Source organism: Setaria italica, chromosome VIII, assembly GCF_000263155.2.
Source record: "Setaria italica strain Yugu1 chromosome VIII, Setaria_italica_v2.0, whole genome shotgun sequence".
In the NCBI taxonomy this organism is placed as follows: domain Eukaryota; kingdom Viridiplantae; phylum Streptophyta; class Magnoliopsida; order Poales; family Poaceae; genus Setaria; species Setaria italica.
The window spans coordinates 25,545,224-25,560,877 of record NC_028457.1 but is presented as its reverse complement, the minus strand read 5'-3'; the positions used below and the strand labels follow the sequence as shown (position 1 = coordinate 25,560,877).

Below are 15,654 nucleotides of genomic sequence, written 5' to 3'. Positions count from 1 at the left end.
AAGATGTTGCCGGATAGGAGGACTTGCATCTGAAAATGTAAGATCACCAACAATCAGAACCACCAAGCTTGCAAATCATCAACAACAACCACCAATTCAGTAGGTCGTACCTGAAGGTGGTGAAGGTGAAGCAGTAGCTCGCCTTCCCCGGCCACGGCGGCCACCACGTGCGGTGGCACCCCTTCCCCGGCCGATTGGCACACCACCATCGGTCTGACGGGGAGGTTGAAACGAGCCGAGACGACCACCATCGCCGCATCCTCTTCCAGACTCCAGAATGTCAGTGTACTCATCGAGGTAGGGGAATGACTCGTCCTGGGAGTTCAGATCAAGATCCTGCATGTTAACCCTCCAAACCGAGAGAGATGGAGCTGCCCGAGCGCGCGACGGGCCTTGGGACAGGAACTCCAACTCCTCTGGATCGGGAATGGCAGCAGGATTAGGGAACGAAGGGGCCGCCGAGGATGAAGCACCCTACGATACCCAATCACGGTATCCGGCCATTGCTCGGAGCTGTTGCGGTGGGGATGGGGTAAGGGGAGTTGGCGACGGTGTTGGGGATTTACCAAGGGGATGTTGGCGGTTGCGGTGAGGATGGGGATGGAGCAGGGGCGGCGAGTATGTTGGATCCGGGAGTTGCGGCGGCGAGGATGGCGATCCGGGGTGGGAGTGGGGGGAGGGGGACGATGGGATGGCGGATCCGGAGTGGGAGTGGGGGGAGGGGGAAGATAGGGCGGCCTCCAGGAGCCGGCGGCGGCCTTCCTGTGCTCCTGGGGGCGGCGGTGGGACTGGACTCCGGGGAGCCGGCAGCGGTGGGGCTAGACTCCAGGAGCCAGTGGCGGCCGATTGTATGGGCGGCGGCGGTGGATGCGTTGCGGCGGCGGCGGTGGATGCGTCGCGGCTAGGGCGGCGGTGGGGTTGGACCCCAGGAGCCGGCGGCGGTCGATGCGTGACGGCGGCAGCGGGGGTGGATGCGGTTGCGGCGGCGGCGGTCGATGCGGGGCAGGACGGGGGTGGATGCGAAGAGCAGAGGAGAGGAGGGCGTGCGCTGGTGAGTGCGGGAGGGGTATGCGGGTGGGGTGTGTGCGGGAGTGCAGGATTGCCAGACAATAATGAGGGGTAGAAGGTGTCCAGCCCACCTTTTAGCAAGTTTTAGCAACCCAAAACTTGCTAAAGATCTAAACTTTAGCAACTCAACTTTAGCAAGTTTTAGCAAGAGTGTTTTCCAATTTAGCAGCTCAAAGTTGCTAAACTTTAGCATCTAAAGTTTAGCAAGGTGGAAGAAAACAGGCCCTTGGTATGTTTTCTTTGGCGGGTTCCTTGTTATCTATTTATTACTATTCCCTGTATTATTTGAGATTGCAAGGCTAAGGGTGTGTTTGGATCCCCGGGCTAAACTTTAGTCCCTGTCACATCGAATATTTAGATACTAATTAGGAGTATTAAACATAGACTATTTACAAAACCCACTGCACAGATGGAGGCTAAACGGCGAGACGAATCTATTAAGACTAATTAGTCCATGATTTGACAATATGCTGCTACAGTAACCATTTGCTAATGATGGATTACTTAGCCTTAATGGATTCGTCTCGCCGTTTAGCCTCCATCTGTGTAATTAGTTTTATAGTTAACTCATATTTAGTCCTCATAATTAACCTTCAATATTTGATGTGACACGAACTAAACTTTAGCTCCAGGATCCAAACACCCCTTAAGTCTTCTTCCATTTCGTTAGAACAAGGCTTTTACTAGCTACATCTATTAATATATAAATTTCTCGATACAAAGTTGTTTTTCATATCTATGGTAAATAAACACTTGCCCAACGATATAGTAACCTCGTATAATAAATGAAGTATTAATGCAGTCAAAGGTTTATTAAGAGGAAAAGTAAGGCTTTATCAAAAAATGAAGAACTATTTTTTAATAAAAATACCCTACTTAATTAATCATTCAAGTGTATTTCGATGTATAGCTGTGAAACTATAGTTAATTGGCTAAGTACTCTAGTCCACGTACTAACAAAGAAGTAAGAGGGGATTTTGGTAGGGGTTATTACAGTGTAATGGCAAAGACAGACCCAAAGGGGTAGACACTGATCCAAAGCCTAAACAGTTTTGTTCATTGAAAAGGTACTCCACCCTATCTCTATCTTACTATTACTAATTGGAGGCTCCTTTTGAAGCCTCCAGGTGAAGCCACCTAGGATTTTCTAGGTGGACACTCTAGAAAAAGAGAAATCCTAGAAATTCTCACAAAAAAAGCAAAACATCCAACCATCAATCGATAGATTCAAATCATCATAGCCATTGGATCTATTATATTTTCTAAAAATATTACCCACCTATGCCATTATGAAAATAGCCTAAAGTAACCCCCTAAATCTATATATAAATTACCCATCATATAAAATAAATTAAAGTAACCCCCTAATCTTCATCCAAATTACCCACTTATGCTATTATAAACAATATTTAAAATAACCCCCTAATTTGCAATTGAATTGCCTACCACTATTACTTTAAAAACTTAAAGTAACCTCTTAAATTTGAATCTATATTACACACATGCCATTATTAAAAATAACATGAAGTAACCCTACATTTGAATCAAATAACCTTAATTTAAAATATACAGCAATATATGATTCTAAATCATCTATATCTTTCACTATTAGTATACGATATAATAATTAAGATCCATATGTATGATGTGTGTCATAAAGTAATGAGAATATAGATTTCTATGCTAAAATTGTATCTCAAACTTAGGGTTCATTAAACAAATTCAAGCACATACCTGCTATGCAAAGTGAAAAATTAAAGATTATAAATATGGATGAAAATATTATAGAGTAATTACTAACTAAAATCTATCATAATTGGATGAAGATATTAAGTATATATACATAAGTATTGCGTTCGAATATTTAACAAATGAGAGGTAGCTTATGGTAATAGTTTTGTAGCAATGTAGTCTCATTTTTTTTCCATTGGAGACTCCGCGTTAGTTCCCACGAGATAGGCTAGAGAAAAGAGACAAATTATCATAAAAATTAAAAACATCAAACACCAATCCTGTAAACTTTAATAATCATAGCCTTTGATCTATTATATTTTCTAAAAAGTTACCCACCACTATCATTGTGAAAATATTCAAAATGAGCTCTAAACCTATATCTAAATTACCGAGATTAGCTATTATAAAAAATAATCCAAAGTAATCCCATAATCTTCATCCAATTTACTAATACACATCATTATAAAGCATAACTTAAAATTTCATTCTAAAATTTTATCTATGTTACCCACGTTTGTCATTACTAAAAATAACCTAAAGTAAAAACCTAAATATTAATCTAATTATCTTCATGTGCATCATACATAAATGTCAAAAAGTAAACTAATATATGATTCTAAATTACCTATTTATGTCATTGTTAATATAAAATACTAAGTTAAAGTATATACACATGATGACCATTTATACATGTATGTGAGGAATCCATGAAAAATATTGATTTGTATGCTGAACATAATATATGGAGGATTACAGATGTGATACAAAATGAAAAAAGTACGAATATGGATGAAAACGTGCATAGAGTAATTATTAATTAAAAATCAATCACAACTGCATAAAGATAGGTACATATCTATATAAGTATTATGTTGAAGTATTGAAAAAAAAGAGAGTAGTAGGTAAAATTTTTTGATTATTAGCTAGAAGTTTAATTTCTAAATAATTTTTAAATACAATAGCTTTTAAAAACCCGTGCGGGAGCACAGGTTGATGGACTAGTTCATTTTAATTTAAAAGTCATAATTTTACTGTTCGATACATGCTTTAACCAATGATTATACTAAAAAGTATGAATTATATGGCACAAAATTGATACCATTATATTTATTCTTATTTGAAATCATTTTCTAAAAGTTACGATTTCAATTAGTAAAATACAATGGAAACAAGTTATGGTTAAAAATCGATTGCGGACTATCAAAGAACGTCATTTTTTCAGGAAAAATTGCGTCCTATGAGCATCTTTTAAGGCTCAAATTGCGAGAGATGGTGGAGTCAAATGTCGTAAAGTCAACAACATAGCCCGTGCAACTTAAATATTTGTTATTGGCCACATGACACTAGTGTGCGCATGTATAGTATCAACACCTTATTGGACGAGTATTTTACACGGCCCATGGCACCTAAAGTGTGAAATCTTTGATCCCTGCCCATGACAGCTGTGTCAGATACAAGTAACTAACATTAGTCAAACTTTTTTTTTAATGAACGGCACCAAGATGGTGCCTATTTTATTGATAAAGTAGAGAGGTGTACAAGCCGGCTAGCCGGCAGGAGAAACAAAACCAACAAAAGGTGATTACTCGCATGCTAAAAGGAGCGCTAAGTCCTTTGCCCCCGCTAAGATCCACGATCCGGCTTCGGACTTGATCTTTGCAAACAGTGAAATAGGTGAGGCCTCGCAGTGACGGAAAACTCGCGAATTTCTCTCCTTCCACAGCTCCCAGATGATTAGTAGCGTGAGGCTTTGTAGCGCTTTCCGCGGTGGTGACCATTGTCCACCATTCCAGAGTTGTGTCGCACGGTCTCCATTCTGAGGGGTGGATGCTTGGAATGCCTGTCCATTGAGCTGCAAGAATTCAAATTCTTCTGGCGTAGCGGTATGTGGCGAGCATGTGGTTGGCCGTTTCCCCTGCTCAGCGGCAGAGGGGGCAAGACGGGCTGTGCGCCCAACCACGCTGAGCGAGGCGGTTCGAAGACCAGACTTGGCTCTAGGTGATTAGTGATGCGAAGAACTTGTACTTTGGAGGCGCCCAAGTTTACCAGATGGTGTTTATCTGCAGCGTCTTGGTGCAGCCGATGAATTGGGCCTTGTAGGAGGAGGCCACGGTGTAGGTTCCGCAGCTAGTGAGCTTCCACCGTATCTGATCGTCTACTTCCGGTTTCGGATCATACTTCAAAGTTCGATGAATTCGTTTAGGTGGGCAACTGTGATTCCGCTGGTCATGTTGAGGTCTGTGATCCATGTGTTTTGGTGTAATGCCTCTACAACTTTCCTTCTTTTGTTTTTAGAGCGGGCGAAAAGGTTGGTGCAACGTCTTTTGGCCGGCGACCTTCGAGCCACCCGGAGTGCCAGAAGCTTGTCTTTTTTCTGTTGCCTAAAGTTATCGATGTACACGCAGCGAAGAGGAGTTGGTCAGTGTCGTCGCACAGAGTTTCTGTTGCGACCCCAGCCCTGTCATCGTTTGCCCACTCATACCAGAGCCATCTCAGCCGTAGCGCTCGCGCAAAGTGCATTAGTCAAACTTAAACCCCATGCCGATCTGCATCAATCGACATCGATCGGTGACACCCGTGGAAGTAGCCGTTTGATGACAGGCAGGTCGTCACAGGTAGGTTAAACGTCCAATGTAGCTCCCCGGCCATGCTCATGCTCAAATTGCGGGTCAACTAACTCGCCTGTCGTCGTCCAATAATGCAACCGAAGCAGTGGTAAGTAAAAGAATCTCAGTATGTTGCATACATTAGTAATAAACATGATGACGCCTGCGCTTGATCGTGACGGTTTGTGTTAATTAATTTAATAAACGAAGCTAATGAGTCAATGGTGTTTCATCGCAAATTGTTATCGATTTTAAAACCAGCCTCGTGCCTAGCCTCACCGGCCGAACATATTCTGCATCTGAAATTGGCAGGATTGAGTGAGATGAGCTATGGCAGAGACCGTCATCACTTACGTATGCATGATTAGCCCAAAAAAAAAATTCATTTTTCTGCTTTTAGAAAACAAGGGGATATTGGACTTGCGAATTGGGCGACCTTCAAAAGTCTCGTCTAGTAAAAGTTCAGATGGTGAGATGTGTATTGGTTTGTTTTACTATTCACTAATCTTTCCGATGAGATGATTGCCTACAAGCTGTGATCGATGGTAATGGCATGTCCCACGCACCAAGAATCTGATACGGGCATCTCCAAAGGGGTAGTTCTGAGCTACCACAAGCATTAGATGTACAATAGAAAAAAGCAAGCGGCTGCCGCTTCACTCCGCGCCTATCTCGCACGTCTGTCGATGCCCCTTCCCCTCACATGCACCCTTCCCGAGCTTCTGCTAGGATCTGTGCAGGACCTTCTCTTCTCCAGGTCAGCCAGCTTGTTCGGCAGATTCTTGGAGAAGCCCTAAGGGCAGTCCCAATGGGAGAAACCAACCTAGTTTCCATAGTTTAGGATATTGTATCAAGAAATCATCCTTCACAATGCAACTTTTTTATCTAGAGTCTAAATAAAAATCCAACCAATCATTCTCCCTTCTAGTACCAGATCCTCTGTGCATCATGTAAAGGAGCTCGAGTGATGGGTAGCAGCGGTGCAAGCGCAAAGGATCCGGCAATAAGTAAGAAGAAACTACTTGGGTCTCCCCAATGCAGATTCGCTGGTTTCTTGGCTCATTGGTGCGCGTGAGGACTTGGTTTCCTCTCTAAGAAATGGTTTCTCTCTCTCTCCATAATAAATCTACTGCCACATCAGCAAATTGCTTAGTTGGCATGACAATTAAGAGGGATAGAAACTATCATCAATGTCCCATTGGGACTGCCCTAATCATATGATTCATGCAATTTTTGCAAGAACCTTTACAGGCCATCGACCGGGCTTGGGTTCATGTGCTCTCACCAACTTTCCAGCTTCCAACCTTCTCCTGTCTCCCCTGCTGCGCATCCCATCTTTCCGTAGTTATTCCCTGTGGATGGATGGGTGGTCCCCCTCCTTCTGCACCGGTGGGGCCCACGAACAGAGGGGCGTGGGTAAAAATGGAAGGAAGCGCCGAAGCGGTTCCAGTGTCAGGAACTCAGGATACTGTATGTAGCTGCTTCACTGGTCAAAAAAATGGGAAGCTTGCAATATTTTAGTGTTAGTGGAAGTTATATTTTATATTGGTAGCCAGCCTAATTAAGGAGGTCAGTTTGTTAGAGCAACACTGTAGCAATGCTGATCACTGGAGCTGATTTTCTCTCTCCTTTCCCTCCCTCTCACGCTACAGTATCGCGTCAGTAGGAAGAGCCGGAGCCCCTAAAGCCCGACCAAACTGGCCCTAAGCTTGCACTCCAGTGGATGGCAAGCTTTGATAGTTCATTCATAGGGAACGGATAGAGTTATTACAAGGGTATAAATTATCTGTTCCAATTTTTCATTTCTTTTACTTGTATAAAGAAAACACACTGTTATTGGGTGCATGGTATATATTTAACACCACCTACAAAATCACAACTAAATTGTGTAACCTTTTCATGCTGGGTTCAGCAAAAAAGTTGCGAAACCATTTTTTAGGTAAAGCAGATGCTCAAAACAAAAGCATACGTATCGCTGAAACAAAAGCATGTGTGTTAATTACACTTTTCAATACCTTCGTAGGTCAAGAGCACAAAAAAGAAAGGAAAAAAAAACTGAAAAAAACTCGTCGTCCAAAAGAAGTATAGACATCCATTTATTCTCTATGTTGAATCATTTGAGAAGTAGTCAAACAGTGATGTTGCAACAACCATTGAAAAAGAAAATCGAAACCACACTTCAACTATTTCCCTAAACCGGTAAGGCAAGGGCGCTTCTCCATCTTAAAACCCACCTAAGACCCAAGGGTGTCCACTCTCTCCAAGACACTGAAGTTGCGTATGTTTTGTGCCCTTTGACCATAAGCTCAACCATGAATTCCCCCCTCCTCACCAAGAAACATGAATTTCACGACAAAAGCACCTCGGCCACCCTCTAATGCTCGAAACATACGGTAAATCCCCATCCCCCCCCCCCCCACCCCCACCCCACCACGAAATGTCTTACAACCATGAAAATACCCTAAGTAGGATTAAGTTTCACATCAATTTGATGGATATATTTGAAACAACTATATTGTCGACATCCTTACGGTATTTTGATCTTCAAACGTATTACGTGATAGGTAAAAAAGCAAGTAGATTATGTAGCCTATCACGATTTATATACTCCTTCGGAAGTGTAATCCTCGATACAATTTTACATCCTTTTAACTCACACTTAGTCATGAATTTCCCGATGAAGCGAACATAACATACGATAAATTGCCCCTCACAAAATGTTTGGCAACTATATATGGAGAAATTGAATGGTTGTTCATTGCATTGCCATTCCACGGATGTTGACATGCATATGGCAACTGCAAACAACAATGGCACCGCCTCCTCTTGGAACGATAATGATCCTGATGATGGAAGGAGTCGACGCAATTAGGTTTTATCAGCACATGATCTTTATGTGCTTCCGGGAAACCATGACCGGGTTTCCGGATGAAATCAACGCCTCAAAGGTCCATCAGTCCATGGAAGCAGCTGAGCTCACACTGACAGAGTGGCTGAGCCTTTAGTCACCTACCCTCCCCCAAAAAAAATGCTGACACATAGTATTATCAAATTACCAAAAAGCCCATCCGAGACGAAGCCAGGCCAGTAAAATAGCGCGTATAGTAGAGAATAGTTGGCGCGCTGATTCAGCGCAATTTCGCACTCCACGCGCCAACTCGACCCCCTCCAATTTCCCATTTGCCCCTCCCCTCCCACCCTCCTCTCCCGCCGCCATGCCGCCGCCGCCGCCGGAGTCCGCGGACCCCGGCCTCGAGGAGTGCCTCCGGCTGCTGGAGGCGGTGCCGGCCGCCGCGGCGTCCTCCCCGGCCTTCCGCCGCCACTGGCCGTCCATCTCCGCCTCGCTCGCCGCGCTGTCTGCCGCCCTCGCCAGCCCCGCGTTCCCCCCCAGCGCGCCGCTGCTCGCGCCCCTCGCGGCCGCGCTCGGCGCGCTGATGTCCGCCGCCACGGACGCGCCGAGGCTCGGCCACCTCCACACCGTCTCGCTGCTGTCTTCCCTCAGCCGCCTCGCTCGCCCAGCTCGCCGCCGACGCGCGCCTCCTCGCCACGCCGGCGCCACCCCCCTCCGCCGGCGCCGCCGCCGGAGCTGATTCCGGCGCGGACGCGCTGATCTCCCGGCTCCGCCTGGGCTCCGCGGCGTCCCGCGCCACCGCGCTGGAGGAGCTGGCGGGCACCGCGGCGGCGCTCCCGGCGCCCTCCGCCGCCGCGGCCGTCTCCGCGGTGGCGGCGCTGCTCGACTCCGCCGGCGGGGACCTCCTCCCGTCCTCCCGCGAGCGCGCCGTCTCCGTTCTCGCCGCCTTCGCGTCCTCGGAGTCCGCGTGCCGGTTCCTGGCGCAGGAGTCCGGCGCCGTGGTGCCCCACCTTTGCCGCGCGCTGGAGTCCGGCGGCGCGGGCGCGGAGCACGCGTGCGCGGCGCTGCTCCCGCTGACGGCGGCCTCGCGGGACGCCTCGGCCGCCGTGGCCGCGCGCGGCGGGGTGGCGGCGCTCCTCGCGGCCTGCGCGGGCGGGACGCCCGCCGCGCAGGCCGCGGCGGCCGGGGTGCTCCGCAACCTCGCGGCCTTCCCGGACCTCCTCCCGTGGTTCCGCGACGAGGGCGCGCTGCCGCTGCTGCTCCAGCTGGTCTCCCTCGGCACCCCGCGCGCGCAGGAGCTGGCGCTCGGGTGCCTACAGAACCTCACCGCCGGCGACGGCGACGAGGGCCAGAGGCTCAAGGTCGAGGCCTTCCAGGAGGGCGCGCTCGCTTGCGTCAAGGACTTCCTCGACGCCGCCGCGGCGACAAGCCGGGCCTCGCGCCGGCGCTGGGGCTCCTCCGCAACATGGCCTCCTTCCGTTACATCGCCGAGATCGCCGTGTCCGCCCAATTCGCCGCGCACGTCGCCGCCGCGCTGGGCAGCGACCGGTCCCCCACCCGCACCGAGGCCGCCCTGGCGCTCGCCGAGCTCTGCGGCAACTCCGCCGGCAAGTCGAGGCACGAGGTGGAGGACGCCGTCCCGCGGCTGGTGTGGATGCTGGAGGCCAAGGCCGTGTCCGAGCGCGACGCCGCGGCGCGCGCGCTGGCGGCGCTCCTCGCCGCGTCGGGCGCGTGCCGGAAGCTGTTCCGGAAGGACGAGCGTGGCATCGCGAACGCCGTCCAGCTCCTCGACCCGGCGGGCGCACGGGGCGTCGACCGGCGGTACCCCGTGACGGTGCTGCTGGCGGTGGCACAGTCCCGGCGGTGCCGGAAGCAGATGGTGGCCGCCGGCGCGTGCGGGTTCCTGCAGGGCCTGATGACGGCGGAGGTCGACGGCGCCAAGAAGCTCGCCGAGTGCCTGGGAAAGGGGAAGATGCTCGGCGTGTTCCCGCGGACGTGACGCCGGCGCAGCTCTCGCGACGATCTATCGATCGAGCCTTCTCCCAGGCTCTGTATGTATGTGCCTTGACCAACTCCCTGCCGCATCGATTTTCTTCGATCTGCTTCTTGCTCTGCGTGTGTGCGTGATGCTTGTGATGGTGATGATCTTGTAAATGTCGGCGTGCGTCTTGCTGTTCGATAGCGTAGAGGTGCTAGATTTACGAGTGCTTTAGCGTGCTGGAAACAATAAGAACACTGAAAAAAGATCTTGTATGTAATGTAATCTCTGATCTGAAGGAATTCAGCTTCAGTTTAACGACTGATGAGAGTCACTGTTTCTGTGCTCGACATCCAGTTTCTGCTCCGTGTTCACTGATCTGAACAAATTGATTCGAGCAAGCTTCCCAGTTTCTCTAGGATGTCAAATCAGATCAGCTGTGGTACCTTCGATTCATCCCCAGATTTCTTCAGGCCAGGGGCTGCGCATGAATCTGCCGTCACTGTCTCGGCACTATGGAAGCTGAGAAACTGCCCGCACCGACAATTACGGATCAGAATCAGTGGCCGCCGTGGTTAGCGCCTCCTCGTCTTGACGGTGGTCAGCACTAGATCCCTGCACTGCATCGTCCTTGATTAGTTCTTGATCATGGATGGTGGTGGAGGGTACAGCACACAGAGGTACAGGTCTGACCGGGCCATCGCCGGATAAATTCGATGCGTGCGTGGAGGCGGGCAGCGCCTTGAATAAAAAGGGATCGGGCCATCGGGGGGTGCTGTACGAGTCGTACTGCAGGTTGGTGAAGGCTGCAAATGATCCTGCCGAGACGAGACGGGACGAGACCCGGAGCGGATGCCCAAATGGCAGGGCTGGCTCCTCAACACGCGCCCCATCATGTTTGGCCTTAGTTGCTCAACTTTGGGGTGTTAAAATTACTGTAGCATTTCGTTTGTATTTGTGAATTATTGTTTAAATATTGACTAATTAGGCTCAAAAGATTCGTCTCGCAAAGTACAACAAAACTGTGCAATTAGTTTTTGATTTCGTCTACCTTCAGTACTCCATGCATGTACCGCAAGTTTGATATGATGGAGAATCTTCTTTTTGCATAGTGTTAAAGTTGGGATTTTGGAGTGAACTCGCGCTTTTGTTTCGCGCTTGGGTTGTTTCCTGAATCCTGATGACGGTGAGTCAAGCGGTTGGTGTCTGTGTCTGTGCGCTGGTGGCGCACGTGTTCGGCCGGCGGCGGCGTCCATGCTGCCTCGGCGCAGCCAGCCTGCAGTGCTCTGCCGCCACCGTGTGCTGCAGGCCCAGCTCTCCACATGGATGATGGGCCCTCGCGTGCGAGTGAGCTGGATGGGACATGGCCCAGCTCTTCCTTCGTCTGCTGCGCGCGTCCGATTTGTCTGTCCTATCGGAGGTCCAAAAATGTAAAATCTACAGCACAGTGTATCGATCAATATAGTAGAATAGAAAAAGTTTCAAAATAATAATAGTAATAAAAACTATATCCCCTCAAAAGAATAATAACCACAACAATAATAAATCCCTCATGGTTTTTTTTTTGAGAGGGTCCTCATGGTTTGCAGAGCAGTGAGGAGGAACGCTCAAGGCTCCAATGGGCTGTCATCTGGTTGTACATAGATGAATGGGACTAGCAATTCATGGGCCGTCTGGAGTGGGCCGCATACGTCGGATTGGGCTGCTAGGATTGAAGATGAGAGCTCTTACAAAAGGGTGGTGGATAGGGAGCCCTGCTCCGGAGAACCTGTATGGCTTCCGGAAGCCCAATTCTTACTTGGCTTCCAGTATTTGAGATGTGTGCGTGTACCTCTTTACCGTTGGATCCTGCCTTTCTCCTTCAACCCTGACTACTACAGTTCCTCCCAACCGGCCGCCGCTTCTTCTCCAGCCCTGCGTCCGCCGCTGCAGCTCCTCCGACCTCCACGCCCGCGCCGTCACCTGCGCCCGCCGCGACTCCTCCGACCTCCGCGCCCGCGCCGTCACCTGCGCCCGCCGCGGATCCTCCGTCGCGCACGCGCCGCTGCTCCTCCCGCCCGCCGCCGCCTGCACTCGCCGCGCGCTGCTGCCTGTGCCGGCGCCGCGCGCGCCCGGCTCCTCCCGCATGCACCCGCTGCTCCTTCCCGCCCACCGCTGCTGTCGGCCTCCGCCACGCCGCCGCCTGCCCCTGCGCCAGGGGCGCCACCGGTGCTGCCGCCGCCGCCGCCGCCGCCGGCACCGAAGAAGATACCGTTGAAAAATAATGGGTCGGAAATGTCGGGTTAGGTTTAGAAAATTGTTGAATCCTATTTTTTTCAAGATGTTCAAATAGGTGGTACAAAATGTTGAACGTGGTATTTTTTTTTCCAAAATATTAACCTATTTTTTAGAGAAATGTTGAATATTCAAGTTTACATGTTGATTTGATTTTTTTGAATGTTGAATATATCTTCTAATCTTTTGGGCTGGTGGGCCTGAAAAGCTACCACTCCTATCTGGCTAGGAGCCCTCACCCTGCTCCCCCACCCTATCATTGTCAACAACGCTCTTTTATGAATCATAGAAGTTGAATATAAAATATAAGTTGATGGCGCCAAACAGCCCACACATGCATCAAGCATGAACAATATTTTCATTATTGCACACAAAAGTTCAATTGTGTAAAATCAAATCTCCCCCAAGTTACATTACTAAGACCATGCATGACCTGGATTCTCGTAAAATCTCCCCCAACTTTTATTTGATATCCTTCCTCCCCTAAGGCACATCATTTTTAATTTCGTAATGTTGTTCCTTCCATCCTTATCCTCTAATACCCTAGCAATTATCAAGCGATCATTGATTCATGGGTGTTTCTAGCTTCCAAAGCAATTGACCCTCATGTGATGGATCGAACAATGCAAGCTGAGTCATCACTCTCTTTAACTTGCACCAATAGCTTTAGTCGAGTGCATGCATCATATAATGAGATTCAGACGCGATATGTAGGATATGCCCATACTTGCCAACTTGAGCAGGAAGATCTTGCAAGAGCCGATCGATGCACGCACGAACCAAGCGACTTAGGGACCTACATTCCTCTTGTTCATACATGCATCAATGCATGCTTTGATCCTGGAAAAGCGAGGCCCAGTTAAATAGTGCATCAGCTGGCCTACAACTTACGCTACTTAGATGTTCATCAGGCACGCACGCATGCATTTGATTTGACAACCAGTTTCATCCGTATATTTCTTTTGGAATTAATTTTTTAGAATGTACTCCCTACATCCAAAATTGTAGATCATTTTGGTATTTCGAGATTCGTAACTTTTATTATGTATCTAGACATAATTGTGTATCTAGATGCATAGCAAAATCTAAGAATTTAGAAATACCAAAATACCTAAAGAGGGAGTGACTTGCATCTATCTAATTATTTGTGCACCATGCCCTGTAAACATTTGGATGAACTCTTCAATAATTCAATTGTTAATAGTAGTGATCTCGACTTGTACCACTGGAATAATACAATACATGAAAGTAGATCAGTGGACTGTCTGTCAATTTGTTTTTAAAAAAAATATGTACACTTGAATATAATTCTTTGTATGCATGTGTAGTGGTGCAGAAAGATTTCCTGTCATAAACTCAGGTGATCTCAAAAGATCAGTAGCAGCTTTAGCGTCTGAGCATATCTTTCTAGAGCCATGAGTCATGTGGAATGGTGAAACATACACTCAGTCACAGAGAGAGAGGCAAGGTGTACTGAGACTATTTTAATTTCAGTGTGTGTATGCAATGCAAGTGGAGTACTTTCAGAGAGAGAGAGAGAGTGAGAGAGGGGTACTAAGAGTATTTTAATTCCTAGGCATGTGTTGCATAGCTGTGGCTTCACTTTGCAAGTTGCAGCCCCATCTGATTCCCTCAACATGGCTGCATGGGGAGCAATCAGCTGGTGGTGTTTATATCTGCAGAGAAGGACGATCCGCTTGCCAACCACCTTCCATGGGTTATCTGTCTCGGACCTCCTGTACTACCTATACATAGTGGTCCTGATGAAATAATGTACTTCCAATCCTCTACTAGTCTAATTTAGGATGTGTTTGGTAGAGTTCCCAGAGCAGCTTCTAGGCTGAATCTAGAGGAGTTCTGTCAAATAGTTTTTCTAGTAGAAGCGATTCTGCGCTGATCCTCTGACATGAATTAAGGGGTTGGGAGTAAAAAAAAACTAGCTTCTCCTGATTCACTTGTAGCACAAAAACTCTTTTTCCATAAAGTTTATTATAGAGAATCACTTTCAGAGCCTACCGAATAGGACCTTAGATTCCAGATTTCCAGTAACTACATGAATATTTTGAGGGTTTATTATTGTGAATTGTGAGAACTTGATCTCCCTTGGTTGCATTGATCACAGAAGGGGGTAATTTGATTAGGATGGAAGGCCGTAGTTGGAATCCATGCATGTCTTGATACCGCATTTTTTGCTGTTCTTGCTTTAGGCCTTTGGTGGAAAGCTATCTACTTTTCCAAATAAGATTTTGTAACCGATTGGGAAATTAATCAATGCTTTATGCCTTTGGGGGAAAGCTAGCTATCTTCGGTAAGGGATTGGGGAATAAATCAGCATTATTGAGCTTCTTCACCTTTGGCCATGCATCTTGTCTGGCAACAATCATAGGATTTATCCCAGAGCCTGCTAACATTTTCTTTTTTGGATACCATCTCTCTCTTGAATGCAATTTATGGTGAATAGGATATTGATTATCTTATTCTGTGATGCTTATGTTTGTTAAAATGACGATGTAAAAACTAGTCTACAAGAAAAAAAATTAGCTCTATCATGGTCGGAGTGCTCATGCCCATGATCAAAGTGCTGAGCTCTTTCCTGCCATCCTTTTCTCTATGCTTGCTCAGCACCACCAGTGGGGAAAACTGCCGTGTCCGACTGCAGCACCGTTCCCCGTAGCCTGATCAGGCTCTGAAGAATGTTATTGGCTTATTAGGCTTTGGTTGGCATAAAGGGACTCCTCAGTAGCTTTCCCCCCTTTTATTGGGATATGGCAAGTACATAAAAGCATCTGTTCTAGACCCCTATCAAAAACGATCACTGAATTGTGAAACATTCAGCTATGTGAAAGTAATACATTTTTTCTTCATCTCACGCTGGTTTAGCACATCTATGTTACAGGCAATTAAACTATGCATAATTTGGTTGGCTAAAGAGGACATGTTGGAATTGGAAGGTATTTACCCAGAGGAATGGTTAAGTTCTTTAGAAGGACTATCAATCCTTAGCAGCCTAGTTAGTTGACTTTGCACAAGAGCGAATATGTGTAGCAACATGTTTGTCTAGTGTGAAAGAACAACTACCAGGAGTTGTGTCCTTGGATAAACTCCATTAACTATCTTTCACCTTTTATTCGGCTTGTACGTTA

The 15,654-nt window shown here is 47.5% G+C and overlaps 1 protein-coding gene across 1 annotated transcript; it reads left to right on the top strand.

Annotated features, from left to right (window-relative positions):
- Positions 1-8,623: 8,623 nt before the first annotated feature.
- Positions 8,624-10,258, top strand: LOC101774425. The gene is made up of 4 exons (XM_022829515.1): positions 8,624-8,873; positions 8,911-9,098; positions 9,246-9,692; positions 9,752-10,258. Exons 1-4 carry the CDS (start codon positions 8,624-8,626, stop codon positions 10,256-10,258), a joined length of 1,392 nt encoding a protein of 463 aa, XP_022685250.1.
- The last annotated feature ends 5,396 nt before the right edge of the window (positions 10,259-15,654 follow it).

Bases quoted from the DNA above. Each gene is read 5' to 3' on its own strand.
- LOC101774425 (XM_022829515.1), top strand. From the start codon at position 8,624: ATGCCGCCGCCGCCGCCGGAGTCCGCGGACCCCGGCCTCGAGGAGTGC. The intron at 9,099-9,245 runs GCGCCCTCCGCC...TTCCTGGCGCAG, and splicing joins GCACCGCGGCGGCGCTCCCG to GAGTCCGGCGCCGTGGTGCC. The intron at 9,693-9,751 runs GCCTCGCGCCGG...TACATCGCCGAG, and splicing joins CCGCCGCGGCGACAAGCCGG to ATCGCCGTGTCCGCCCAATT.